This window comes from Dromaius novaehollandiae, chromosome 1 (genome assembly GCF_036370855.1).
Source record: "Dromaius novaehollandiae isolate bDroNov1 chromosome 1, bDroNov1.hap1, whole genome shotgun sequence".
NCBI lineage: Eukaryota > Metazoa > Chordata > Aves > Casuariiformes > Dromaiidae > Dromaius > Dromaius novaehollandiae.
This window is the reverse complement of record NC_088098.1, coordinates 78,176,537-78,202,543: the sequence shown is the minus strand read 5'-3', so window position 1 is coordinate 78,202,543 and position 26,007 is coordinate 78,176,537. Positions and strand designations below refer to the sequence as shown.

General features: G+C 42.7%; 2 protein-coding genes across 2 annotated transcripts in view; one reads left to right on the top strand and one right to left on the bottom strand.

Annotated features, from left to right (window-relative positions):
- The window catches only part of VWF (von Willebrand factor), a 173,542-nt gene extending 170,947 nt beyond the window's left edge, over positions 1-2,595 (bottom strand). Inside the window, exon 1 of the mRNA XM_026102396.2 lies at positions 2,529-2,595. The gene's annotated coding sequence lies outside the window, so the exon portion shown is untranslated. The remainder of the gene's footprint in view (positions 1-2,528) is intronic.
- On the top strand, positions 1,683-22,207 carry CD9 (CD9 molecule). Its single transcript, XM_026102397.2, has 8 exons — positions 1,683-1,915; positions 12,738-12,840; positions 15,747-15,844; positions 17,101-17,175; positions 18,302-18,394; positions 19,013-19,102; positions 21,070-21,153; positions 21,865-22,207. Exons 1-8 carry the CDS (start codon positions 1,850-1,852, stop codon positions 21,928-21,930), a joined length of 675 nt encoding a protein of 224 aa, XP_025958182.1. The 5' UTR covers positions 1,683-1,849; the 3' UTR covers positions 21,931-22,207.
- Positions 22,208-26,007: the final 3,800 nt, after the last annotated feature.

Here is a 26,007-nt window from a genome sequence, read left to right as displayed (position 1 = left end):
TTTCAGTAAGTACAAACTCACAGGATGCTTTGATCCATCAGGTCCATTTCTTCCGCTGCTCAAAAAGGTACCTACTACGCCTGATTTTCATGGCAGCTGCTTTAATACAGTGTAAGCATGAAAAACTTCATATGATCTTCTTTTTTCTTTTTAATCCAAAGCACTTAAAAATTTTAGAAAGTTAAGGAAAGCAGCATTACTGATATTGACTAGGAGGCATAAATTATTAATGAAGAAATTAAAAAAAAGTAGTATAGAAAATCAGTCATAGTCAAGAATGAAACACAGTACATTCACTCACATTACTAATTACTACATTTACTACTACACTTACATTACTGATTATTAAACAACCCCTGTTTAGTTCACAGCTACCACCAGGGTAGAGTCGTAGTTACCTCCATTTACTACTATCAGCCTTTCTGGATCTACACCGTTGTGGGTAGCCTCCACTTCTCCGATTCCCATTACTGACCTCCATAACAAACCCAAATGCTTTAGGGAGAGCTTGAGCTCCCTAAAGTTAAGTGTCATTTGCCCTTCTCTCAGGGGACAAGGTCATGACCCTCTTTACTAGCGGCCCTTTTTATCAAAGGCCCCAAAACCGCGTGGCAGAAAGCTAAGGCAGCATCATTTAACATGACCCAGCTCCCCCCATCCTACTTTTGGACACTGGGACCATTGCATCATTTCATTCTTGGCTCCAGTGGGCGTGATTCAGAAACAGCAATGCAACAGCCTGCCATCCTTCCCCATGTACTCCCCTGCTGCCTCTGCAAGCAGCGCAGCACCAGCAGAGGCCATCTCTGCTTGTGCACTCACAGCTGTATGCACTCTCTGATTTTCTCCTAGCTACAAATTTTTCTGCCTTGTTTTCTAATGGAAAAATATATTAATATTTTGCAAAACAGCTGTCCAATTCAATATTTTATGCTATCATTTATTTTGGCAAGGAAAGCACCAACATGTTTTTATTTGCATTTCAGGAACGCTTTTCTGTTTTTCCCTCTTTTTTTGACTCCCAGTAACTGCTGTCAATACTTTAATAATGACAAATTGAGATATAAGCCCTCGGTTTTCATTACTACGCTAACAAGAATCAGAAGCCAAGGGCTGAACTTCCAATTAAAATCAATGGGAACTTCCCCACTGAAATTTAAATTAATGTGTTTTGTCTCACTTTGCTCTCATAACTTTGCACAGACATATTTGAAAGATTAAAATGGTTTAACTGTTAACTTTGTCCTAAGTGTATCTTGCATGAGAAGGATACCTATTTAAGCTGGGCCGATGCATTTAACTAAATCCATGCAAGCACGGGCAAAGTATTGGCCTGCATGCGTATTGTAGGGATGCGTCTACTTTTTGCACATTGTGTTGTTTCATCACTGTCTAGTGGAACAACTCTTGATGATGCGAGAACTATTTCTCTCGACTCCTCTGTCCTGCGCTGTGCCCCACAGCAGCCCAGCGGGGCGGCAGCAGCGCGGGGCCGAGCCCGGCGCTGCCGGGGCAGGCGGGCACCGCGGAGGGGCGCGGATCAGCGGCCGAGCGAAGGTGCCGGCGATGCTGAGCGAGCCGGGGCAGCAGGTCTCAGAGCAGAGGGCCAACAGGGAAGGGCGAAATACACGGTAGGGAAGGAGGGAGGGCCAAATGCTCCGGGAGGGAGGGCCGGGGCAGGGGGAGGAGAGGGGGCCGGGTTAAGGAGCAGGGGAACCAGGGGAAGCGGCGCGGGACCTGGGGAGAGGCGGATTTAAGGAGTGGCACTGTGGGAAAGTAGCTGCGCTGCGCCCCGTCCCCACCTCGGAGCCCCGCTGCTGCACGCTGCTCCCCCCCGCCGGCCCGCAGGATGCCTGTGAAAGGAGGCACCAAGTGCATCAAGTACCTGCTCTTCGGCTTCAACTTTATTTTCTGGGTAGGAGACCTGCCCCCGGCGCCCCTCCGGCGTGCCCGGGACAGGGGGTGTTTGCTCCGTCCCTCCTCCCTCTCTGCCCGGGGCTCGCGTCGCGGAGCTAGGGACGCCAGTTTCTCCCTCCCCCGACGTGGCTCCCCGGGAAGGAGCCATTTACCCTGCCTCGCCCGCGGCACCCCCCGCGCTGATGGGGTTGGGAGTGGGTAGGAGGGGTGCCCCTGCAAGGGCGGGGAGAGGGGGATTCCACCCACCCCACCCGCCGCGGGAGGAGAGGACTGGGTGTTTTCCCCCTCTCTCTAGGTGCGGGTATTTTCCCTGCGCTCCCGCCCTGCCGAAGTTTGCCCCGAGCGGGGGCGTGCGCCGGGAGCTGCGCTGCCCTGGGGCCAGGCCTTCGCTGGGGGCGGGGACGGCGGCTCAGCCCCGCGGAGGGAGCGGGGCGCCTCGACGCCCCCACTCCGGCCCCGCGGGCGTGGCGCTGCGGAGCCCGGCGGCTCCCGGGCGGAGCGCCCGTGGGTGGCCGTCCCTTCCCCGGGGGCAGGTCTGCCCGCTTCCCCGGGGCGCCTTCTCCGCCTCCCTCCGCCCCACGGGGCCGGGACGGCTGCCAGCTCCTGGTTACCTGCCCATGGCGGCGCCGCTGCAAACAAACGCCCACGCGGTCAGGTGGCGGCGGTGCCAGAGGCTGGGGCGTTTCGCTGCCCCGCGATTAAAAGCAGCTGGGGGGGGGGAGGGGTGCGCGCCTCGCCGCGGCTGGGGCGCGGCCGCCCCCTCCGCCCCACCGATCCGCGCCGGGCGCCGCTGCGCGGATGCCGCGCCGGCCCCGGCGGCGCGCTGCCGGTGGTGGCGCAGGCCGGGCCCCGCTAATGCCGTTAGGTGCTTCTGGGGTGAAAGTGGGTCTAACGAAACGGCTGCTGTACAAAATATGCTCAGTAATATGATATATATCTCACAGATATGATATGTATCACGATACGTTAAGCAAGAGGCGTTCAAATAAGATGCATACCCAGGTCGTTGCTCTCTTAAAATTTCATTTCCTGGACCCATAGATGGAAAACCCAATTGTCAGGCTGTGTATCCTGCCTGTTGATGTGTGCTGTGGGGATGCTGGGAGTGAAGGTAGCTTGTTTTCTTTTTTTTCTCGCAGCAGCATACGCAACACTTGCGCAGAAACTCTCCTTGTGAGTTTAACTTGCTGGCAAAGCTGAAGCCTGTTTAGGTGTGCCGGCTGTTACAAGGTGTGGTGAACTAGTTGTGTGTAAATTGGAGCTTGTAATCACAATTAACTTACTCCCTCGTCTTGGTGGGAACTTCAGCTAAAGCTGTAGCAGCTGCTTCAAATCTTGTAGGCAGTGTTTCCTAAAGAAAGTCTTAAAATAGCTTAATCTGAAGAGCCCAACACCACAAGCGGAAACTGTGTTGTCACCAGTGTAGTTTCTGGCATGACTGTTTCTAGTCAGCCAGGCAACGTCAGGAAGCATGGTATAATTAAGAAGTTATGGCCACTTCTCAAACTGTTTGGAGAATAGACATCTGAATTTAGTATAGTCTGCTTTGTGGAAAAAGGACAAAGGGAATGCAAGAGAACATCCTGCATACATGACATATAGGTGGGAAGCGTAAGCTCAAAGGGAACTAGGGAACTTGTTCTAGGAGCAGGTAGGTTTTTTGGTTGTTTTTTTTGTTGTTGTTGTTGTCTTTCTTGCTTCTTCCCTGCCCCTCCATCCATTTTTTAATGAATTTTTTCTAAGCTCTCTCCTTCATGGAGAAATGCAGTTTATGTGTGTGTTTTCTACACCCACTTGCCCTGCCATGTGGAGAAATTAGATTAGAGCTGTGTGGTTGTTTGTTTGTTTTTTTTCTTTTTTTAAAAAAAAAAAAAAACTGTGGTCAGTAGCAGTGCTGCACATGGCATGGTTGCAGGTACAATGTTAAGAATAAAATACTCTGATCTCCTAAACAAAAAATGGATTTCAGTAAAGTATAAGATGGATTCAGGCTGCAGTTGAGGGAAATCAACAGAATTTGCACAGAGAAATTTTACAAGGGTGTAGAAAGTATTTCCGTGCTTGACTCACCAAACTTGAAATAAGTATTTGGAGAGGCAGGGAGAGCGTGCACACTCATTTGGAGGAGGATAACTGATAAGAAGAAACCATCTAACAGCATACTGGATGAAAACTTTTGGATGCCTTGCATGTTGCAAACATGTCTTGATTTTAATTTAGAAGTTTATGTAAGGTGACACTACTTCCCTTGCCACTTGGAGCACTTGGACTTGCAGCTGGATCAAGTGCTACTTTTGCTATAATCAATTTTCAAATACCAGGTCACTTAGGCAGTTTAAGTGCATGTGTGTAATCCTGAAACATCAGAAAAACACAAGTAATCTGTGTAGCTTTTCATATTGTATGGCAGCTGTTGATCTCAGCGAGGTGTTAAACCTTGTTGAAACATGAGAAACCAGCTTGACTGTGGAGGAGACCTGTGGCTGAAGACAGCCCTGAGGATGGAGGTCTTCCCTGAGTGAGGTGGCTGCTGCTCCCAGCAGCAGGAGCACCAGCCTGCCTACGGGCTGGCCCTGTTAGCTTCTTAAACCAAACTAGAATGTGAGTGAAAGGAAGAGAAGAAAGAGGCTCTATAAGAGTAATTAAAGGGAGATCAATGCTTGTTCATCTGAGTATCCTGACAAGCAGCTGCATCAATAGGCAATAAATGTAAAACATCTGAGATCAGTTACAGATAAGTGGGTGTGTAGACCAGCTGTCACTTAACACTAGTAGTCCTTGGCTTTCAGGGCTCATTACATGTGTATGTGTGTGTAGAGCAAGTGCTTTACAGAAACTACTGAAGGGGAGTTTCAAGTGTGATGTTAAAGTGAACCTCATACCTCTACTTTATTCCTCTGTAGAGGATATCTTAGATTCTTTTAAACTGTTAGGCCTCTGAACAGGTTCTTAGAGAAGATAAAGAAAAAAACAAAAAAAACTCCCTTGGAGCAGACAGCACCCTAGAGGAAACAACCCTACTGAGAAAGAAGGCTTTACCTCTTCCCATGGGCAGGCTTCATACAGCATAGGAGATGTGAAGAGTCAGTAATTCCATGTAAATTGGGCAAAATGTCATGTCAGAGTGCAATTCTGCACTTAAATTTGAAGGCATGATCAGCAACTGTCTCATGGGCAGTTAGTCAGGGAACCCCCATGAGAAGTAAATAGTCCAGAGGCCTGAGTCTTGTCCTAGAACCAACTCTGCAATGGCGACAGTGATATGTTCGGATTCAGTTTGCCACCTGGAACAACAGAAGCCAAAAGATCCAGTACACTTGTGATTACATTTACACAGTACCCTTTTTCTAAAATAAGTTGCCTCAAAAGGACAGCTGAACAATTTGCTGCAAACCTGTGAGTGTTTACAGTTTGCATATTAGGTGGCGCATATTTGCTGTGTGCCTCCATCAAAGACTTGAGGGCAAAGGGAAGTGGGAAGAGCAGAAATACTCGGTGTAGGAGGTTATTAAAATAAAAAGAAAGGAAACCTTCAAAAAGTCGAACCTGTATCCAAATGAAGAAAACAGAATCATAAGAGCTTTAGGGGCAACTTGCAGAAGTAATTCCAACTAATAAACCTCTCTTTGGACAAACTAGAACCAGGAGGCTTGCCAGAGAGGCAGTAGTCAGTCTAGGTGTAAAAGAGCATCAAGAGAGAAGTTCAGCAGAATTTTCTTTTTCTTAGTGTGTCTGTGGAAGACCTTTGGGAAAATCATGTGCTGTGACATGTCTTTGACTCGGAGTTGCTCACAGGCTTGAGTTGACCTCTTGGTGAGTAGGCCATGACATGACAGAAAATCGGGATTAACAACTTGCAGGGTCACACAGTAGTTACTTGAGTACAGTGAAGGATGAAATACATTGATGAGGTAATGCCTTAGGCTTACCACCCACCTTGGCACCAGAGAAGTGTGGCAAACCTGATACTCAGGAGCATGGGGCATGCACACATGTCTGGTTTTGGTGGCACATTGGAGGCGGTGATGGGGCAAGGGCAGGAAGAGAGAGGATCTCTCTCACAATGGAGAGGACGAGCAGAGTTGATGTTGGGGAGTGAACTGCATGGTCATCTAGATTTGTACTCAATCTGGAAGAGCTTGTAAGAGCGAGGTAAGACTTTGTGAAGGTAGCAGGCATTATTCAAAACAGTCAAGATGAGTGCACAGTGAAATACCAGGACTCAAAGAGGTTGTGTGACAAAACAGAACGTGAAATCCACTGTTGGTAGAAATCAAGTGATGTGCATGAGGATGCAAAGAGGAAACGGTCCAGAGTTACAACATGGTAGGTTCAGAGGCAACCACTGCAACGGGAGGATGAAGTCTTGGGAAGAAAAGACTTATGATAAGGCTACCCCTTGGTAGCCTTAGGAGTAAGAAGGGGGTGGGGGAGGTGCTGGTAAGGCCTGTAGACTGTGTTAGAATGGGAGCTACTGTGTCACTATTGTGACTTTCTCTCAAACTTTCAGATCTCCAGAGCTTTGACTAAAATGTACTTGTCGCCTGAACGGAGGGTAGGGGGAACTTGCCTTTAGTTACTGGAAGTGCTTGTCATGCCTCTGAAAGTGTGCTGTAACCAATGTACTTGCATGGGGGTTTTTTGCTTACTTATGCTTATGGTTTTACTGTGGCAGTTAAATAGTTCAGTAAGTTAGGTGGTCTGGTCACCCTGGCTTAAAGGTATGAGAGTGATAAGTCGCTGTACTTTCCCTTCAGTTAGAGAAAATGACTGCAAGTACCCAACTTCTTATTGCTGCTGTGCTTTTTTATGAATGCTGTGTGTGTCTCCAGTTGGGAGTAGAGCTGCTCTGTACTTAGGGTTTTTCTTTTTCCCTGTGCTGGCCTTGTCTTTGGTCTGATCCATACCAGTTGTATCAGTTCAGAATTTCTGCTAAGACTTATGTGGAACTAACATAAAGACACCTCTCCACCCCCAGTCAGGCCAGCCTGAGTCTGGCCAGAAGTCAGTGAAGACATTCAAATATGCGCCCTAAGCCTGAGTGGTGAAGTAGTCATAGCAAAGTTGGTTTGGAATAATCTTGATGTGAGCACATGCTCGAATGACTTGCATTGTATGAGTTTACCACCTTTAGTTGAGCACTAAACTTAAATGCCAGTTTTTCCCCTATGAATTTTGCGCAATTCAAAGATCTCTGCTGTTAATGTTTACAACTTAGTATATTATAACCAAAGAAGTGCAATAGCACACAGTCAAAGTTTACACAGAGGATTTAAAGGCGCTAATTTTCTTGATTCTTTATGCTGTTAGGCAACTGTCTTGTCCAGGCTCTCCACTCTGAGTGCTTTAGAGTTTTTTATATAAACAAATGCATTTGCTATGGGAGTTCCTGCTAAAGTAAAATTAATAAGGTTAGGCCTGCAGGGCTCTTTTCTTTCTCTAACTCAGAGATATCTGGAACTTGTTCTGAACCAGAATCTCATCTGTTCATGCTGTATCAGGAACAGGCAGCAGCAATTTGGCTTTTTGACTTCCTCAGACGATATTCCTGCTCAAGCAGAGACAAGGACTTGCTGCGTGGTTAGGGAAATGTGTGTGTGTTTTGTGTGTGTGTGTGTGTACATACGTATGTGTACACACATACAAAAGTTGCTTTTGCTTTCTGCGGTCAACTGATTTAGTTACTGAGTATAGTGTATGAATCAAAATGCCACTTACATTCATCTTACGTTCATGTATTTTAACTCATGCAAATACTGTTAACTCAGGCATGGATTTGGAGAATGAAGCCTTGAGAAACTTTGTGAAACTGCTTATGTTTAGAGGTATAGCAGTATTAACTCTTATTTGCAATTTAAATTGTGAATACAGCAAACTTCCTTCTGAACAGGAACTTGTATGAAATGGACACTGGCCTTGGCTGTGGTTCAGGAATTCCCTGTAATGCTGTTCCTACTGTACTAGAACACCATTTTATTGCAATAAATGCTATGACATTAACTTAGCCCACAACATTTTTGAAACTAGCTTAAGCAGAAAGAAAATACTTCCCTTTCCAATCTACTTTTTTTTGAAGAAGTTTGGAAATAGTTGCAGCTTCTTATATAATTGCTAGCACTTATTGCACATCAGACTTCTAAAAAAACAAAAAACCCCAACACTTTCCTAACAGAAAACTTCTATGGCTGTGGGTAATACTCATGCTAAAATTAAGACTTCAAGGTGATGTTAAGTGTCATCTGTGCTTACTTTTTTACAGACTTCTTAAGAGTACCAAGTACCAGGACAGACAGTTCCTTACTACTCCTAATGCTCTCAGTTTCTTTGTCTGTGTGCTTTGCAGTGTTTTCTTAATTTGATTCTGTCTTTGTTCATATGCTGTGAGGAAAGTTCATTGTCAGCTTTATGCAGTGGAAGATCTGAGTCAAACATTTTGCTGAGGTTCTTGCCTCATCACGAGATGAAGAGGATACTAGGTTTTTCTGTGTACTCTTGGCACGCACTGGATAAAACCAACACAAGGGATAGTCATGTAGGGCTTGGGAAGATGTACAACCCCCCCCCCCCCCCCAAAAAAAAAAAGACATTCTGTTAGATGCAGTGTTAAACTGACTGCATTGCAATAGGGGTTTTTTTTTCTGTTTTTTTTTGTTTGTTTGTTTGTTTTCTCTCCCCCCAACTCCAACATTTTTCCACATGCTGACTTACTTTCTCTTAGAGGTAACTCTACAAACTTGATATAACTTGTGTATATGTTTGGCCTGAACGCACTTAAATATTGGGACCTTGTAGAGCTTTCTGTGCAAAGGTTTTTCACGGGCCTTGGTCCATATGTCAAGACTTCTTGTGGAAGCTCTTCTTGTTTATTCTCCCTGCCTCCACACTGAGCAAGGGCTGGTAAGGACCCAGTCCGTGCTTTCTAGAGGTCTCCCATCCCTGAGCCTAACTAGCCACCTATAAGGACTTGCTAACTACTTGATCTCTTGAATGGAGGTTCTCTAGATGAAAAGGTAATATGCTGTGAGGTGTCTGCAGCAAGTGAAGCACTGCAGCTGGGTATGGCTTTCAAATGCTGTCCGAGGTTCATGCTGTCTCAGGACCAGTGGAAGTGAAAAGTTCAGAAGGGTCTCAGCATGTTAGAATGCCTTGCAAAATAGCAATTAAACTGAAAATGAACTTTCCCACTTCCTAAAGTGGTGTCATGTATTTCTGTTTCATGGGATATGTTAATAAGAGTTACGGTTCCTGGTCTGAACAGTGCATGTGGTAGTTCTTGATGTGTTTTTACATCAGTATCACTAAATCTAATGGTTCCCTGTGAAAACTTCCTGCTAGGAGACTGTTTCTGTGAAACCCCAAGTGGTTTTAAAAAAAAAATGCAGTGGAAACAGCTTGACAGAGTGCCCTCAGTGACTGAATGCTCCAAGTTTATACTTTAACAAAATACAATGGCAAGAGGAAGGGGGAGTATTCCGTGTACCTTCTGCTCAAGGATAGTTTTGAAAAGGCATTTGTTGGTGTGAGGCTGCATGGGCATGGGAACAGAAGTCCAGTGCAGAGGTTTCACAAGTGAAGGTACAGGGCTGGGTAAAGAAGGGAGGAGGACCAGGAAGGTCTGTTTTCCTGTTGCAACAGGCAGAAAGACACATGCAGGACTAGAGCCTCTGAGACAACAGAGGGGAGCTTGTATGTGATGCAAAGAAATGACAAGAAGCCTGTATAGGCCTAAAGAACGATGGGATTTTTCTCTTTGTTTATAGTCTATCTACTGCAGCTGTAGAATTGACATGACTCAAGCAGAAATAAGCTGGGTGTTTTAAGATGTCTAGAGAAAACACATGTAAGCCGAGTAGTTGTCTCTGCTCAAGCTTTCTATTGCTTAGATACTATGGGGCAATGCTATTCCCTGAGTGTGACTACCACAGATTCTTTCAGAGACAATAAGTGAGTAGTATCAACTTAAGTTCAAATTTTGGACAGACTGATTAGAACGTGTGTGTTTTTTGAGTTCCCTTGCCCATACTTGTTCCTACAGCAACATCTTTTTTACCTAGCTTAAAAGCACATGAACCTGTGACTTAGTTGTGTAGGTTTTCACACATAAAAGCAAAGTGGCAGACTGGCTTCAGAAAAGGAGTAAAACTGGCTCTTTTTTCTGATACTTTTTTTTTTTCCAATAAGGGTAGATCTACTTTAAAATACCCATTATTACTTGACTCTGACAAAACAGAAAATTGGTCTGTTGAATTGGGAAAAATTATATCCAATAGATTGGATAAAAGCGTAGTCTTCAGAGAGGTCTGATATTGGCACTAGTGTTTCTGCTGCCATGTTAATGTTAACCAACACTATCAAGCTTCTGTCTCAGAAAAATGGTTAACAGAGCCTTCTGCTTTGCTTGGACTTGCAAGATTATCAACATTTTGTAATGTAGATTGGAACTTCTTCAGAAATTGAGTAGTGTGGCCTTTAAACATCTGGTAGGGGATCAACTCTAAGTCTTAGTTTTGAGCTCTCTGATCAAAAACATTGAAGCTTGTCAAACTGCAGAAATACATAGCCATATACAGCCAAGCACACAGAGACTCTTGGCTTCACAATTCATGAAATCTTAACCAAAGGAAAAGCAATAGGCTCCTTCTCCTCATGCTTCTGATAGGAAAGCCTACAAAAGCTGGAGGCAGGTCAGTGACTTCAGAAACTCAGGCTGTAGGAGAGTTTTAAATATTGGTTGACTTGAGCATAAGCTAGAGGATGTTAAAATCTCCCCCTACCTCCCCAAAACCAAGCCATTCCTTTTTTGTGGTCCTGTACCAATGACTGCTAGGTAGAGCAGCAGCTCTTCCTTCTGCCTCTGGCCTTCCTATACCTGCCGCTTCCCCTTGGGCACAGCTGCAGCACAGTAAGTTGAATTTAATATGCTGTTATGACATGTGTTGTGCTACATCAGGGTTCTTCAGCAAAAGTTATTTTGTCAGCATGGTTTTAACAAGGATAGCTGTAGGTATGTGTGGGCTTTGTTCTCGCTCTGTGCTTTGTGAGTAAGCCTGTGCCTACGTGCGCATGACACTAACAGTGTCTTTTGCATAGGTCTGGAAACCTCTGTTTGGGTTTGGCTCTTCATGCATTATGTATCATTTCATCTTTTTGCCAGTGTAAACCCTGCAACTCCTCTTTGAGATGGGCTTGGAAACCAGGTGCTTGTTATACCAGTAACTCTGGTTTCTCTGGCATAGCTGGCTGCTTGCATGAATCCGCCCTCCTGCTTTTCCTTGCTGATACCTGAGCTGTTCATAGCACTTTACGATGCTTCTTTCTGAGAAGCTACAAGGCATATCTTACCTTAAACCCCCACATCCCTTAATCCTATTTCTGTCTTCCAACTCTCCTTATTTTTGGAGAGCAATGCTAGGGAATTAGAGAATATGTCCATGGCAACAACGTGTGCCCCCTCCCTCAGTAAATGCAAACATTCCTGTAGCACAGAGAAAGGGCTCTTATGCTTCCCTTGGGGAGTGTGGAGCCAGAGGAGTTAGGCCAATGTCTAAAGAATACACTTACACATGTATTCTGTGGCAATTCTTTCCATATTCTTACTAAAAACTGGCATTTTAAAGTAAACACTTTCCAGTTTCTTGGAGACAAATCAAGAATGCTGCTCCCTTCTAGATGGAACCTATCCTTCCTCTCAAAGATAAGGTGGTGTTTTTTCTTTCCATGGATGTCTGGCCAAACCAAAGCTCCAGATTTTCTAAGCTTTAAGCTCATCGCTTTCTCTCTCTCTCTCTCTCTCTCTCATCACTCTTTTTTTTTAAATTATATTTGTAATGTCTGCTGCTATATCCATGGTATTTCTGTCCTTATTTCATGGAACTTTTCTTCTGATAGTTAAAGGATGCTCAATGGGAAGCAAGAGCTGAAAAGCATACCCTTCCTAGTTGCTTGCTTTGTCCTGTACACAAGCAAACACCAATTCTTCTATTTCTTAAATGGGGAGAATCAGGCTTCTCAGTGTCAGCTCAAAGCAAACTGCTAGCATGTGCCTTACAAGAGTGCCATTCCCTTTTTCTCGCAATACTTCTCCAGTGCCTCCTGCCAGATGTTGCATCCAGAAGCTAGTTACACTCAGTAATGATTTGCCGCAAACACAGGCCCCTATCTTAAAAGGATCCTCAAGGCACATAGGCAGAGACAATAATACAGTAAAGCTAAATATTATCTAAAACTTAATTGCTTTGTTTCACATCAGCTTATTTCAGCTGCCTGTATTTTTCTGCTTCCTGTTGGTGTGGTAACTTATCCTGTTGGTTTATCCTGTTTTGCAAATACTGTATACACTGTACTGCAGTATGCTGAACTCTGTTAGTCTGTTTAGTGCTCTAAAACTTGTAGCTGGCCATACAATACCTAGCAACACTTTTGTTTACATTAAGCCCATCCTTCAGTATGAAGACGTAAGACTAAATGATGCGACATCATTGCAATCATTCAGGCTAAAACAATGGGTGGAGGAGTCAGTGGAAAATATTGGCACTTGGGCAGTTATATAAACCTGGGGTATTTTTGGTAAAGAATAGGAGTGGCATTGTTCATGTGTGCTGTAGCTTAATCTGTAAATGGATCTGTCAACAAGATGCATTATGTCCAGAATTAAGTTTGTTCTTGTTTTAGTATCCCTCTCCTTTTATGCTGGTTTGTTGTCTGTCACCACGTCTTTAAATAACAGAGCCGTATCCTGTGACTACTTGTGAGGCTGTTATTAATGCAGTGGTGACTGTATTAATTGGCTATTACTTAATGAGGTTTACTTGTCCTTGCAGCTCGCAGGAACAGCGGTTCTTGCGATTGGGCTATGGCTCCGGTTTGATTCCCAGACCAAAAGCATCTTTGATTTGGAATCCAACAACACGACGTTTTACACAGGTGAGCTAGGAGCAAGGTGTGCCGGGCCATGGGTTACACTTTGGCTTCCTTGGTGCTTGTCAGCCGTCATCTTCCTGAGGACCAAATGGCCTGAGTAGCCTCAGTTAAGCAGAAGGCAGGGAGCAGCCTCCTTTGGCTGGTGCAGTGAGCTGGCCCGTGTTTTGAGCTCTAATGCTAACAGAAACGATATTGAATTAGCATTGTTTGGGCTAGCCTTACTTAGAAATGCTGTTGGTAAGCATTTTGTTATTGTCAGGACTCCCAGCAAACAGGGCGCATGTTGCTTCCTGACACTTCTTCACAGGTATGAGTCAGTAAAGTCTCCCTCTAAAATAAATGAATAGTCATGAATGACATCAAGAACTGCTTTTTTTCTAAAATGACTAACTTAACTTACACAAACTCTATATCCTCTCATGTCTCAAAAGGAACATATGTGCCATCTTCTATCTCTAATAGCCGAATGTATACTATTTTATACTAGAAATACTGAAAAGAGTGCACAATATTTTAATCTCTAAGCGGCTATTACAGGCACACTAGATCAGTGTAGCTTTAGTTAGACTATGTAGAAATTATTCCTCAAAATTTTGTGATCTACAAGATCACAGTCTGGGCCTTTCCATAGGCAAAGCCTGGGATAGCTTGATTGGGCTTATAATTAGGCAATGAACATGCATGTTTTTACTTTGTTGTCCTAATATCTGAGGATAAGTCTGATGTAGTTAGATCAAAATATTACATGTAAGTGTTCCTATAACCACATTTAAGCTTGGACAGAGGAACATATGCTCGTCTAGTCATTATCATCTGCAGATGCTCAACCCTATTTTGAAACTGAGTAGCTGAACTTAAATAATGTCTCTAACAATTGGGAGTGAAGCATATCCAAATATGCATCTTTATCATGTATATGTTTGTCATCTTAGATTTGGGCAATCATTATTCATTTATATTTTGCATCACTGCAGCTCCTGAATTTGCCATGTCCTGTGTCATTTGTTAGCTGCCCGCAGCACAGTTAAGCTTGCCTCTTTTGTTTGCTATGAAAACTTTATCTCTTGTGGTGGGTTGCATGAGCTGTCCTGACATCCCAATGGGTGTATGAAGGGTCAGCAGAGACTGGTAGGGCCTGCTAGTAGATGTAACTCATGTGGCAGCTCTCGGGCACCCAGTGGCTTATGCTGACAGGGCATCATGTTAGAAAGCACAAGATAGGCTTGTTGGAGGCCATGGGTATGAACACCAAGATACTTGTGCCTCTGCGTGCAGACTGCCTATCCTCAAAGAAGCTTGTTCCACCTGTGGTATGCTGGCATGGTAGTAAACTGGGATCTTCTTGCAGGCACCTAGAAGATTTCTGGGTGCTTCTATCTGGACTTTGAAAGGGGAACAGAAAGCTAAACTTAGAAACTGAGCTGACCATTTAGCAAGGCTAATTTTGAGCAGTCTGAGACAACTCTTTCACTTCCTAAAAGATACAAAACTTCTGTGACCCAATGCTTTAACTGCTGGCTGGATGCAGCAATATAATAAAACAAAGTTCAACTACAGATGTTTCATATATGTTTGAGGTTTAAAAAAAAAATAAGAGAGAGATTTAACTGGAATGACTGAATTACTGGCTTGATATCATAAAATGTTTTTATGGGAGTGTTAATGGGTGCAGTAGTTCTCAATAGGAAGTTAAACAGCAGAATCTGTTAATTTGCACCTAAATATGAAACAAGTTACACCAAAAGCTTTCTGTACTACTTAAAATAAACTTTTTTTTTTAAAATAAGGGGTTCTGATGGACTGTTATTTCAAAATGGAAAAAGCTTAAGCTGAGGGTAAAAAAAAGAAATGCTGCAATTTCCTGCTGATAAGAAGTGTCAAGGCTTAATCACTTGCATGTGCTTAATTAAATGCGTATTTATTTTGGCAGTTAACATTTATCAGTTCACATCCATAAAATATGATTTGTCAGTGCTTATGTATCGCTTTCTCTAAGTAGTATTGATTGGGACTCTCCCAAGGCCAGACCGCAATCTCTCTTGTCCCATAGTGATAGAAATGTTGAGCTAGTTCTATGTGCTTCGTGCTAATGGTTTCTGTCTCATGTTCTTTGTCTCATGTTTCACCACCCCAATAAAACTTGCCTGTTATACTTTGGGACTTGCATTTTCCTAGCTATGTCTTGCTGGCTAATGGCTGAGCAGCTGTAATTCCTAAGCTGATAGTGCCCAAGGTTTGGAGGAGAGGTTTGGGCATAAATGGAGTCTTCTAGCCCAGAACTGCTTGCCCTCTGCTCTCCAGGACACCCACTACCTACATTGTGGGCAGCACAGTCTATTTGATTTGGTTTGAGGAGGTGTCTGCTTTCAAAAAGGCTGAGTGCTGGATTTCTTATACTGTACTGGGAAAGACTGCCAATTTAGGAGCTGAAACGTAGCCTTGTATCGCAAGGGCTGGTGGAATAATTTGGTATTTCCTTGTGGAAAAGCAGGGTGTGAAAGCGCTCAAAGCTTTGACAGATGATTGAGATACCTCTTAATAAACGTTCTCCTGACACTCATGCACTTCAAGGTTCCTAGTATATTGATAAATCACTGGTTTTCACTGTCTAACATGTTTTTCATTTTAAAACTAGCTTGTAAATTTGGCCGTGACCCAGTTCTAAAGTTTGTCTTACAGTCTGACTCAAAGATAGCTTTATATATCTTGCTCATTTTATAAAACTTGCGAAACTGCAATAAGGGTATGCATATTACCTGTCATAGCTTTGAGTTTTTATTTATCAATGATTCTTCCTGCAAGTTTTGAGATGCGTTTGCTTTCAAAATTAAACTTAAACCTTGACAAAAGTCACAAACTTCTGTGGAGCAACTAATTTTATACCTTCCTGTTTTCCCTTTCTTCCCTAGGAGTTTACATTCTAATTGGAGCTGGTGCACTCATGATGTTAGTTGGTTTCTTGGGATGCTGTGGTGCACTGCAGGAATCGCAGTGTATGCTTGGCCTGGTAAGTGTTCAGGATAATGTTTTTTTTTATTTATTTTCTAGCAGCATGCTAGGAAGGAAAATACTGGTAATGTAGTTAAAGGGTAGCAGATAGCGATTGCTTTGGCTCTATAATGTGCTACCTCACAGTAACCTACATAATGCAAAAAAAGTTAAATAATGAAATTTAATTTCTATTTCTGATACTGACTCCAAATGAGTATGTTGTATTTGAACACATAAGGACTTTTAAGATTTAGTGACATACCCAGATATTCAAGTACCAAAACTCTGGCAAGATGTGTGAATGCAGAACTAGAATGTTAATAAGACTAATGATAATTATTAACTGATGAGACTAAATGAATAGCATTGATTAATTCATCCAGAATTCTGAATGCTGTGCAATCTTTAAATTTAAATACAGACAGCTGAATTTTACCTGTGATTTAAGCGAGACTAGAGCTGTGGTATTTGGTTTTTGAGTCAACAAAGACCTTTCTACTGTTGCTAGTTGCAGGGTGAGCTCTTCTAGTTGACAACTACTCTCCAAGTCCATTGCTGGAGAGCACCTTGCTTGCAGAGCAGAGGGGCCAGTGGAGTTTGCTGCATATGTGCACATCTTGGTGGAGCTACTCATCCGAATAACCAGGAGCCTTGGTTAATAACAAACTGCTGCTGGAACTGGCTGAAGAGTAATTCCCCCTCCTGTGTTATGGAAGAAGTTCATTTCATGCGATTCTTGCAAAACGCTGCCTCTGGCCCTTTGTTAAAATTCTGACTCCCTTTAAATGGTAGTGGTGGTTTGGACCTGGTAGTCAAACGCATAGGTGACACTTCTATTTCTGTTTTATGGGAGACACAACAAAGACTTGACCATTAGTTCTTAGGGAGTTGGTGGCATGCTAGGGATTGAGTAATAGCTCCTAGAGTAATAGGGGGTGACAAATTTGAGGAAAGAGCGAGTCACTCTTGTGGGCAACTTCAAAGCCTTCAGTAACAGATGATTTGCTTTAATTAACACTGATCAAAAAGGAGGGCTTCTGCTTGGAAAACATTACCCAGGCTTTCTGATGCTCCCAGGAGGAAGTGCTGAGTTAGTGCAGTGTGTACTGTTTCCTTATTCTTGCCTGTGTTTCAGATCTTCACCTGAAACTTGCCTTCATGACAGTTCCCACAACACTGAATGCTGGGGACTGGACAAATCCACAGTGTGCGTGTCTGCTGCTGTTGTGTGGAGCTAGAGTTGTGATTAATGGCATGGTCTTTCTCTTCTAGTTCTTTGTCTTCCTCTTTGTGATTTTTGCCCTTGAAATTGCTGCTGCCATCTGGGGATTTGCAAATAAGGAAAAGGTAGGTTGCTTTAATAAAAAAAAAAGTAAAAATAATAAAAAAATCTTCTTGTCTCAGAGACATCCAAAATAGCTGAATGTCCTTCATTCAAAAGACCACATTGCTAGTTTGTCTGACTATTTCAGTGTCTTAGCTTTTAAATACAAAGATTCTTCCCAAAGCTGCAGGCCTTAAACTACAGTGCAGTTTTTTCTTTTACTCTGGGCTTTGCCTGCTTCTCATTAAAGTCAGCAGGACTGTGTGCCTACAGAAATTTAGCAGCCTGCTGAAAACTGTTCCAGTACTAGTCAAATCTCTAATATCTAAATAAGTTGGGGAAGGGGTAAGAAGACACATTTTAGCGAAATAATGCAAGAAATAAGCTAGCTCTAAGCATATGAAATGAGACTATAGCAGAGGGCAGAACCCAAAATGCTTTTGCATGTAGAGACCACCCCCAGGCAGTACCTGCCTGAGCTGTTAAGTGAAGCAGGCCGCTGGGTGAGGCTTCACTGTTTCTAGATATGAGCTGGTTAACGCAGCTCCAGGTTGAATGTTTTCACATCTAAAATGCAGCTGGTATGTGCTATCTGCTCACAAGCCTAGGTACTTTTGGGGTTTAAGTCCACATTTTCTACCCCTCAATTGCCGACATGGACACTTTTGAAATACGTTTTTGTTGCCATGCGTTTCCAAAAGGTTTTCACAGTAAATGGGTTTTTTTGAGCAGTCAAGGCAAGTCATCCTGTTTAAAAGTAGGGTGCTACTTAATGATCAGGATGAGGGCTTGCTTTGCTTGTTGCATATAACAGGGGAATATAGCTATTGCTGAGGTACCAAAATGAATAGGAATTATTTTTGTGTAACCAGTGGGCAGATTTAGTTTTCTAACTCCTCCTAGAAGCTCTAAGCTGGGAAGGGAAATCCGGAAGTTTATCTGTTCAAGTGTCTTTTAAGGTGAATATACCTGTTAGGCTCCCCTGTTCCAGTGCTGTCCACCCTTTATTTCCACCCTCTTTTTCTCTGTGTCAAAGAACGGGTATTATAGGTTGCAACAGTTTTAATGACTCATCCTAAACAAGTTTTCCATAAGTAATATCAATCAAAGTAAAATAGTGATAGAAGCTAACTCTCTGTTATCTTGTAGGTTATTGAAGAGCTAAAAGAATTCTACATGGAAACCTATGAAAAGAGGTCTCAAGTAGCTGCCAGGGAAACCCTGAAAGCATTTCAGTTAGCTGTAAGTATGTGGTTCTACTTGGTTCCTGAACTGGACAGTAATGCAGTTTGTTCACATTGTTGTCCATGATACCCTGTCTCCTGTGCAAATCTAGAACCTTGCTAACTAGAAGAAACCTAAGTTAGGAACAAATTGCAGGGAAGTTTTTTACAGCATTAGTGAACTTGGTACAGCTCTCTGTCCCTTTTGAACCTTTGAAAGATATAAAAAACAGTGTGGCATTTGTTTGGGGTTTTTTTTTCCCTCCTCCCCTAAAGGAACTTAGTAACAAGCTGGGAGACACAAGTTCAGTGGCATTGATGTAGAGGCACCGTGAGAGCTTTTGTAAGGAGTTCAGCTTTGTATTTATAAAGAACACAAGCTGTGACCCAAACTAATGCATCTCTCCAGTGAGATCTAGCTCTTACTTTCAGAATCTTGTCCTTCAATGCAATAAATGCTTTTTAAAGTGAGTTCTGTAGCAGTCAAGTTGGTGGGACTTTTAAACAAACTTGCATACAGTCTGTAATCTGGGGTTTTTTTTTTTTTTGGTTTTTTGTTTGTTTGTTTGTTTGTTTTTTTAACCAAATACAAAGCAAAAATAAGGATTATTTAACATGGTTCTGTTTTCTCCTGTAGCTGAACTGTTGTGGTATGACAGGAGGTCTTGAGCAGCAATTCATGGATACCTGTCCTAAGAAGAGCTTGCTTGAGTCATTTACTGTAAAGGTAAAGCATGATTCAATTCACTGAAAGCTCTGCCTGACATCCATATGTGGAAGAGTAGAATAAGAAATGTGCTCCTGAATGTACCCTTCCAGTCCATGGAGAATTCCTCCATCACATTACTTGGCAACCTGTCTGTATAATCAGCCCAGTAACAGGGAATGTACATGTTGTTACTGTGGATCAACAGGAAACCTAGGCATTGAATTTGCACGCAGAATGTGCAGTCCTTGTGTCATTAAATTGAGTGGAATAACAGACATTCCTAAGGCCAAAACTTCACCTAAAATGCCAAAGAGTTCAGTTCTTACTGCTATGCTCCCATTACCAATTGCCTTCCATGGTGCTACACAGAGCCATCACCTCCCCCTTAGAGGGAGATTGAGCACGTGGGGGGTGGAATAGGTCCAAAGTTTTAGTGAGAAATCTGCCCTTCTGAAAGGGAGAGAGGTAAGGAATTGATGGCCTCTTCTTAGGTGAGTAAGTGACTGTGAAGCCAGTGCCCTGACTTTGATTCTCCTGTTGAAATATTGCTATTAAAGTGCCTGTATGCCACAAATATGAGAGACTATGTAGTGTCCTCACTCTCCTTTCCCTGTAGTTCTTGCTACTGTTTTATGCCCTAACTTGATGTTCCAAGAGAGGGTCTTTTGTTTTTGTGGATTGTTCAGTGGTTTTCCCCTTCTCTTAAATCTGTTTTGGTGATATCTGTTTATTGGCTAGTTATGTGCCATATTCAGTAACTTGCATAAAAACTGAAATCGCTACAATGTAGCGTTTCAATTAAGGATGTGAAATTTAAATCATTATTTGTGCTGTTCCTCTCACTGTAGATGACTTTGTGCCTTTAAATATTACTTGACCAAGTGAAAAATGTCAATCAGTATTCAGTCTGTATCTTTAATCCTAGCTGTACTATCTGTCTGCTCTCAGTTGGACTACATGAAAATAATTGAGGCAACATGCAGGTTTAGTTGTTTTAATTCCACTAAAGTGTGTTTTTTAACTTCTTCTGTTGATTCTATCTTGCAAAGTGTTTGGACTAGGCCAAACTGTAGAGAAAAGCTAGGAAGGCTGTAAGATTAAAAGGACAGCATGGCGTGACTGATCTATATGCTTTTGTAAGTAGTAGTACTGTATTGATATTCTGGTTAAAACTCATCCATTCCCTGCTAATACATCCCCATAATCTCGGACTTGGTCTTTCCTTCTGGACTGGATAAGGAGTGAATAAAGAAAAAGGTGGTTTGCAGCAGCTCACACTGGTCTGATGCTGGGATAAGTAGGAGTGGAGTTGGGATATGACTTCGACCAGCTACTAGGCTCTTAAAGACATACCTCAGTATAAGTTCCCGGTTATTTTCTTGGGTATGCATCTCTGCTAGCAAAAGGGCTGCACTGTTTTTCTTTGCCCCGAGAACTTTAAACTGGCATAAACTGACACCACCATGAATCTGCACGCAGCCTAGCACTTATGCATGCAGCTTGATTAAATCCTCCCTTACCTTGTGTTCACTAGATGTCCACAAAATTCCAGTAGCAGCTGGCAATGTTGAGAGTGTCCTCAAGTCTATTTTGAGGAGGGTCGAGCAATGTGGCAGCTAAAACACTGACTGCCATTTGTAACAGGCCAGTGCTGGTGCTACTGCTGTTGGTCCTGAGTTACCTGGTAAGCTGTAGGTGTTGAGAAGGAATACTGATGTAGCCAACGTGCGTTTAAGAGGCTTAGATACTTAAAGAATAGACTTAAACTTACAATACAAATGAAGCTGGTAGATAACTTTCCTGTCTCTTTTTAAAGACATGAAAATAAAGTCAGTTCAAAACAACTTTCAAATGGTGAGTCTCTTGTACAGGCAGACTTGGTCAAAGGCATATTATCAGTTGGCAGACTTAAGCTCGAGCAAGCAAGGCCAAATACATCTCTTGTATACGTCTGAAATGCTAATGAGCAGTCTATTTCTTTTCAGTCGTGCCCTGAAGCCATTGATGATGTCTTTAATTCCAAATTGAATGTGATTGGAGCAGTTGGCCTTGGCATTGCTGTCATAATGGTGAGTTTGCAGATGATTTGAGAGCAGCTGTATTGTCAAGGGTATTTATTGAAAGCGCGAGTCCATATGAAACCCAATGCCTGATGCTGCAGTCTGCAAACCCACTCTGCTCGGGACAAGTACCAACAGGATTGGGCTGCGTGCAGTGGGACCTGGAGGCAGCACAGCGGGTGGTGTGTCTTGTACCTCCCTGCTCTTGATTTGGATCAGGATCTGACTCCTGGTAATTTTAATAGTGGTTAAGTTGTATTGATAGTAGATGTAGGGCTAAGATCTACTGGGCATGTTGCCAGCCCACTTCTTAATCCCAGTATCTCTCAGGGATCCTTGCCTTTGTTTCTTAGAATAATTAAAGACTGTTAGAAAAATTAAGTGTTGGCAAGAAAACTTCTGCTAGCTCATTGACTCTCCTAGAGGGCAGATGGAGCTATAGTGTGACATCCATGCAAATATGCAAGGAAGACCAAAGCTTTCTTGGGAGATTGGTGTCTAGCTGATCTGTTTTGGAGCACTGAGGGTGAAGTGGGTTGGTGAAAATGGCCTGTAAATTTTTGTTGTTGTTTTGGGAGGGTGTGGGGAGAACTGGGAAGACAAACTGCAGAATAAAATATTGTATGGCCTTTGGGCCGGGAAGAGCAGTTACTCTCCCTCATGGTGGTAGGAGGATATGCTTTCGTCCTCTGATTTCTAATGAGTTTGCTCTCTTTGCAGATATTCGGCATGATATTCAGCATGATTCTTTGCTGTGCTATCCGCAAAAACAGAGAAATGGTCTAAAGAGGGGGGAAAAAAAAGACCTCTGCACTATAAAATCTTTGTCATTAACTTTAGCATTCTCAAAGCATTTCTAAAAAGTTATATATTTGTTACCTTTTTAATGCTTTATTTGGTACTGATGTAGGTTTGCTTTTTATGTTATAGGTTAAAATGATAAAGGTATTATCTGACTCAAGACAAATATTGTACATAAAGTATCTGACTTTCTTGAAATTTATGTGATTTGGATGTAATTTATGTTGGAGACAATTTGATACTTAATAAAGAGTAAGACATATTGTATGTTTGTGGGGGGGAGGAGGTTTTACTATACTTGTTAACAATCATACTGTGTATTTAATGTTTATTACTGAGTTGAACTTACATAACACAGGTATATGTTAAATCACCAGGGCTGTACCATAAAGCAGGGAAAATCTTGCACATCAGCGCTGTATTTGTAGGGAAGCATGGAGAGAAGGAGGTATGTGTGGGGGACACCCAAACCTGGAAGAAGCTCTTTATGGCCTACGTGTTAGGGAAGCTGTAAGTGAAGGTTTAACTTCTAAGCATTCCTCCTTTCCTCTGTGTCAGAACAAAAGCATTATTAATTATATCCTTAATATTACTGCTGCACAATTTTTCTTTACCCTAGCTTTCATACTGGGTGCCATAGCAGTGCTGCTGAGGCAGTAATACCTTGGTGCACCCAGGCTGTACTGGAGCCAGGCAGCATTTCTTTGCACTGGGTCATGTGCTGGCATCACTCGGTCCTCTGGCAGGTGATGAGGCCTCAAGCTCTTGATGTTGCTCATTTTTCTCAGTGGCTGGCTTTGTGCTTTGTCTCTCCAAAGCGAGCAGAGTCTAAAGGGTTAAAGCCTATGTGCCAAATCTCAAGTTTCCAAGTAGGAAGAAACAAAAATTGTGCTAGAAATTACTGTGCAGTTCTGCAGTGGCTGCTGAGAGTAGCAGCTAGAATCATAATTTTAGGCTGGTTCAAAAGCAGATAACCCTCAACTAAGAAATTACCAAGTTTTCCAGCATTTGTACTTTAGTTCTTTTTGTCCAAAATATCTTTTGGTGGGGAGTTGCCTATGGTGTGCTATACCTGCATCTGGTGTTGCCCTGCTGTGGTATCTAGGTGATGCTCCTAGGAGCTTCTGGGCTTTGGCCTCTGGATACCATAAATGTCTCACAGTATTCCTCGCTTGCTCCCACAGGTGCAGAAAACATGACTTGCACTTCTCTTGAAACCAGAGTAGCATTTACCATGAGAAATACCAGAATCCGGAAGGGGCAGGCTTTGGCTCTAACTCTGAACTAATGCCTGGATGTTTTGCCCACCTTTGTGTTCAGCTTCTTGCAGGTTTTTTTTGTTTGTTTGTTTGCCTAAGGGTTTATGCAAATCATATAGCTGTCCTCTGTACTGTGCTGTTGTATGTTAATGAGGCTTTTTCTTTGGAGAAGGGGGGAAGAAAAAAAAGGTCCCTCACTTGATTTTTTTTTTTCTGAACCTAAGTGGGATTTATTTGTTTGCGCATGTTACAGAGATTGGAATGACTCCAAAAAGGAGTTAGACTAATTTTACTCTTTGGATAGGAGAGAGCCCAAAGGGAAAAACCTAATCTCATATGGAAGTATAAGAAGCAGGGTGTCCTTGACCATCCCTTCAGCTCTTGCAGAACAGTGAGAGGCAGCATTTTGCTGTCAGTGTAGTACTGGGGCTGAGGCTGAACCTGGCACTCAGAAGAGCTGGAGTGAATTGCTTGCAACCATAATGAAAGCTTACTGCTGTCTTCAGCTGGCCTTGCCTTTTGCTCCATGTAGGTACATGTACGCAGGTCACCTATACCCAATGTTTGGCTTTATTCCAACAATAACAGTTGTCCAAGGAAAATGCAGTGGGCTATAACTAAGGTGATGAGACATTTCAGTCCTGGACAATTAATATTACTCTGAGAACTGAGCCATAGGTTCAGCACTGGAGCTGGTGGCATGAGTTTGGCTGACAGCAGCAGTGCAACTGAGCAGTGTCAGCTGCAGAGCTAGTGCGCAGAAACTTGCAGACGAGTCAACTTAGGCACTGCAAGACATAAATGTACACCTTCTAATGTTACCTTTTTTTTACAGAAGCTGTCAGGGCTTCTTGTGGAGCAACAACATTCACCTCACAACCCGGTCTTCTTAATCACAATGTTTACTGTAATAATTAATGTCTCTGTGATGGTGCCCCCCCCCCCCAAGAAGTCTTTAAGCACCACAGACTATTCTTGGCCCATCTTTTTGAACAACCTGGTTTTATGTTGTTTGGTGTCTCATGAGTAATCAGTGGCTGGGTAAAACTCTAATTATTTTACTAGAGAGGAAAGGACTATTATTTGTTACTTTAATATTACTTTCAGTAAACGAGAAGATGAAATACAACTGCAAAATGTGGGTGCAGTCCTTCTAAAATCTGCTAGATAACCTGGAATGAATACTTCTTAGAAATGAATGCTGGTGATCTGAATTATATCAGAAAAATAAACCACCTCATTAGAAAATCTGCCCTAACTAAAGAATTTGGTTCTAAGCCATGATTTCTGTATCTAAGTACAGCTACACTAAAAATCTGTGTTCATAGCACTGACTGTCCAAGCAGGAAAACAATCCCCGTCTTCTAAATTAGGTCAGGATTATTTTGAGAACCTGGAGAGGAGCGTTCCTTTGAAGAATCTGGAGAAGAATAGAAGTTGTGAAGTAGTGTGTAAAGGCTGAGATGCATGAAAGGGAAGATTAGATTTTCTAGGAAATAAGAATGGGGGAATTACACTACTGAGGGGAAAATGCTCTTGAATTTGGGATAGCTTCAGAGTGAGATTTTACTATTTGCATGCTACGTCGGAAGCAGCTAATGTTGATGGAAGGAAGGAATGAGCTTGAACAAGCAATATCTTTGTGAGCGAAGTGAAAATTATGAGAGTTAGGACAAAGCAAGAATTTCTGTTAGGAAAATGTCTATTCTGATGCTGAGGAATCACCACAGAAGCAAACATTGATTCAAAGGCCCGTGGGAAAAAAAGATCATGGAGGTGGAATATATTATTTGTTGGGAGGAATAGACAGGGCAAAGGAAAACATACAGAAGTAAAATATTTCTTTGCCTTTCCTATGGCATCTCTGCTTCCTCATTAATAAATAAAAAGACATGATTATGCCAAGACCTATCTGGAATGTGAGGAACTGCTGCAGAAAGGAAAGGAGATTAAGCAATCTTTATTTCCAGAAGCAAATTGATTTCTTCATTAGACATAGGTGCTGCTGTTTGTTTGCACTGAATTTGTCTGGCGTGGAGCTGTGTTGTGGCCAAATGTACTATATGTTGCAAATCTATGGGAAGTGCTTCTGGATAGCGAAGAGCCGTGGGATCAGAGCAGTCCTGGTCCAGATGTTTGCTTGGATTGCGGGACCAGAAGAGAGAATAACTGATTATAAGTCCTCCATCAGGCACTAATGCAAAACAGCCTGTAGCATTGTCAGGTGGGTGAGGCAAATGCTCCATAAACTGTTGAAATGTGTGCTGCAAAGGGGATAAGGAGTAGCTGCTGGTTTTTGTTGTTTGGATATGGGGGAGTATCAGTGAACTTCACACAACATTGCTCTATGCAATTGCTCTATTTCAACTGCTAATGGTGCTAGTCACTCCCTGCTATCAGGAAAACATGGGAAGATAAAGCCAAATCACTAAAAGATATGGCTATTTGTATGTGTAAACTAGCCAAGGAAAGTGGGGAAAAATAATACCAAGTATTCAGAATATGGGAGTTTGCACCAGGAAACAGCGCATCTCCTGTTGCAAGCCCAAGAAAAGAAACGCGTGGCTAAGTGGCCTTTGCAAAGTCCCGAGGAAGGCTGGATCCAGGCATCTGTGAGGAAATTATGCTAGAAGAAGCATTTTTAGGCTCCTTTTTAAAATCAGATCTGGCATACCTCAAGAATGGAGAGAATCTCAAGTTGGCTGAGTGGTCAGTAAAATCAGAAGAAGGCACAACAAAGAAGGGAGAGCCTCGTTTTCCAAACGGACAGGATCTATTGCTGGAAAATATGCTTTCTTATTTA